Genomic DNA, 762 nt, shown 5'->3' on the forward strand with positions numbered 1-762 from the left:
TGAGTGTGGTTTTTTTTCCCCCTTTATATATATATATTATTTGGGTTTGGGGGCTTTTTTTGCCGCCGGTCAAGGCGGTTGCTTGGCTGCGTGCTGCAGTGGGGTGCAATGGTTTGGAGGAAGAGGGTAAGATGTGCCCCAGGTCACAAGACGATGGTGGTTTGGGGTTGGAGATGAGAGCCCTGCACCCCAAATTATTAATTTTGAGGTCCCATCGGGGAGGGGAGAGCTGCTGGGGGGTGTCTCGGCCATCCTCGATCTCCTCTGCTTGCTGCAGGGGAGGAGAACCAGCCGGGCTGGCTCTGTCCCGATGAAGACAAGAAGAGCAAAGCTCCTTTCTGGTGCCCCATACTCTCCTGCCACATGCCCGCCTTCTCCTCCAAGGCCCTCGATCTGCAGGTAAGAGCAATGGCCAACCTCTTCTCCAACCCCCCCAATACCTCCTTCCCCTTTACATCCATCTTTTTTGGGGAATAAAGACAGAAATCCCACGGTGGATGGGCTGGGTGGGATGGCCAAGCTGGTTGCAAAGGCAGAAATTGGTGCAATCCATCCTGGAAAATTGAAAATACAAGCCGGGCTTTGGCTGGATCCCAAATTTTGGGGCATGCACCGATACCCTGCATGTGTTGGGGTAATTTGGGGGTGTTACGGCCCCCTCGTACCCCGGTCTTTCCCGCAGCTTGGCGCCGCGGTGCACAACCCCGTCCAGTCCTCGCTGCTGGGCTTCTCCGCCATCAGCACCTCGCTGCCGCACGGCTA

General features: G+C 55.9%; 1 protein-coding gene across 1 annotated transcript in view; it reads left to right on the forward strand.

The window, feature by feature from the left end:
• ARHGEF10L (Rho guanine nucleotide exchange factor (GEF) 10-like) overlaps nucleotides 1-762 on the forward strand; it is a gene marked incomplete at both ends in the record, with an annotated part of 10,796 nt that overhangs the window by 4,103 nt on the left and 5,931 nt on the right. Inside the window, 2 exon segments of the mRNA XM_009585585.1 lie at nucleotides 278-399; nucleotides 683-762. Of these exon segments, the coding sequence (XP_009583880.1) occupies nucleotides 278-399; nucleotides 683-762 (202 nt within the window).

This window comes from Fulmarus glacialis, unplaced genomic scaffold (genome assembly GCF_000690835.1).
Source record: "Fulmarus glacialis isolate BGI_N327 unplaced genomic scaffold, ASM69083v1 scaffold22149, whole genome shotgun sequence".
Taxonomy (NCBI): domain Eukaryota; kingdom Metazoa; phylum Chordata; class Aves; order Procellariiformes; family Procellariidae; genus Fulmarus; species Fulmarus glacialis.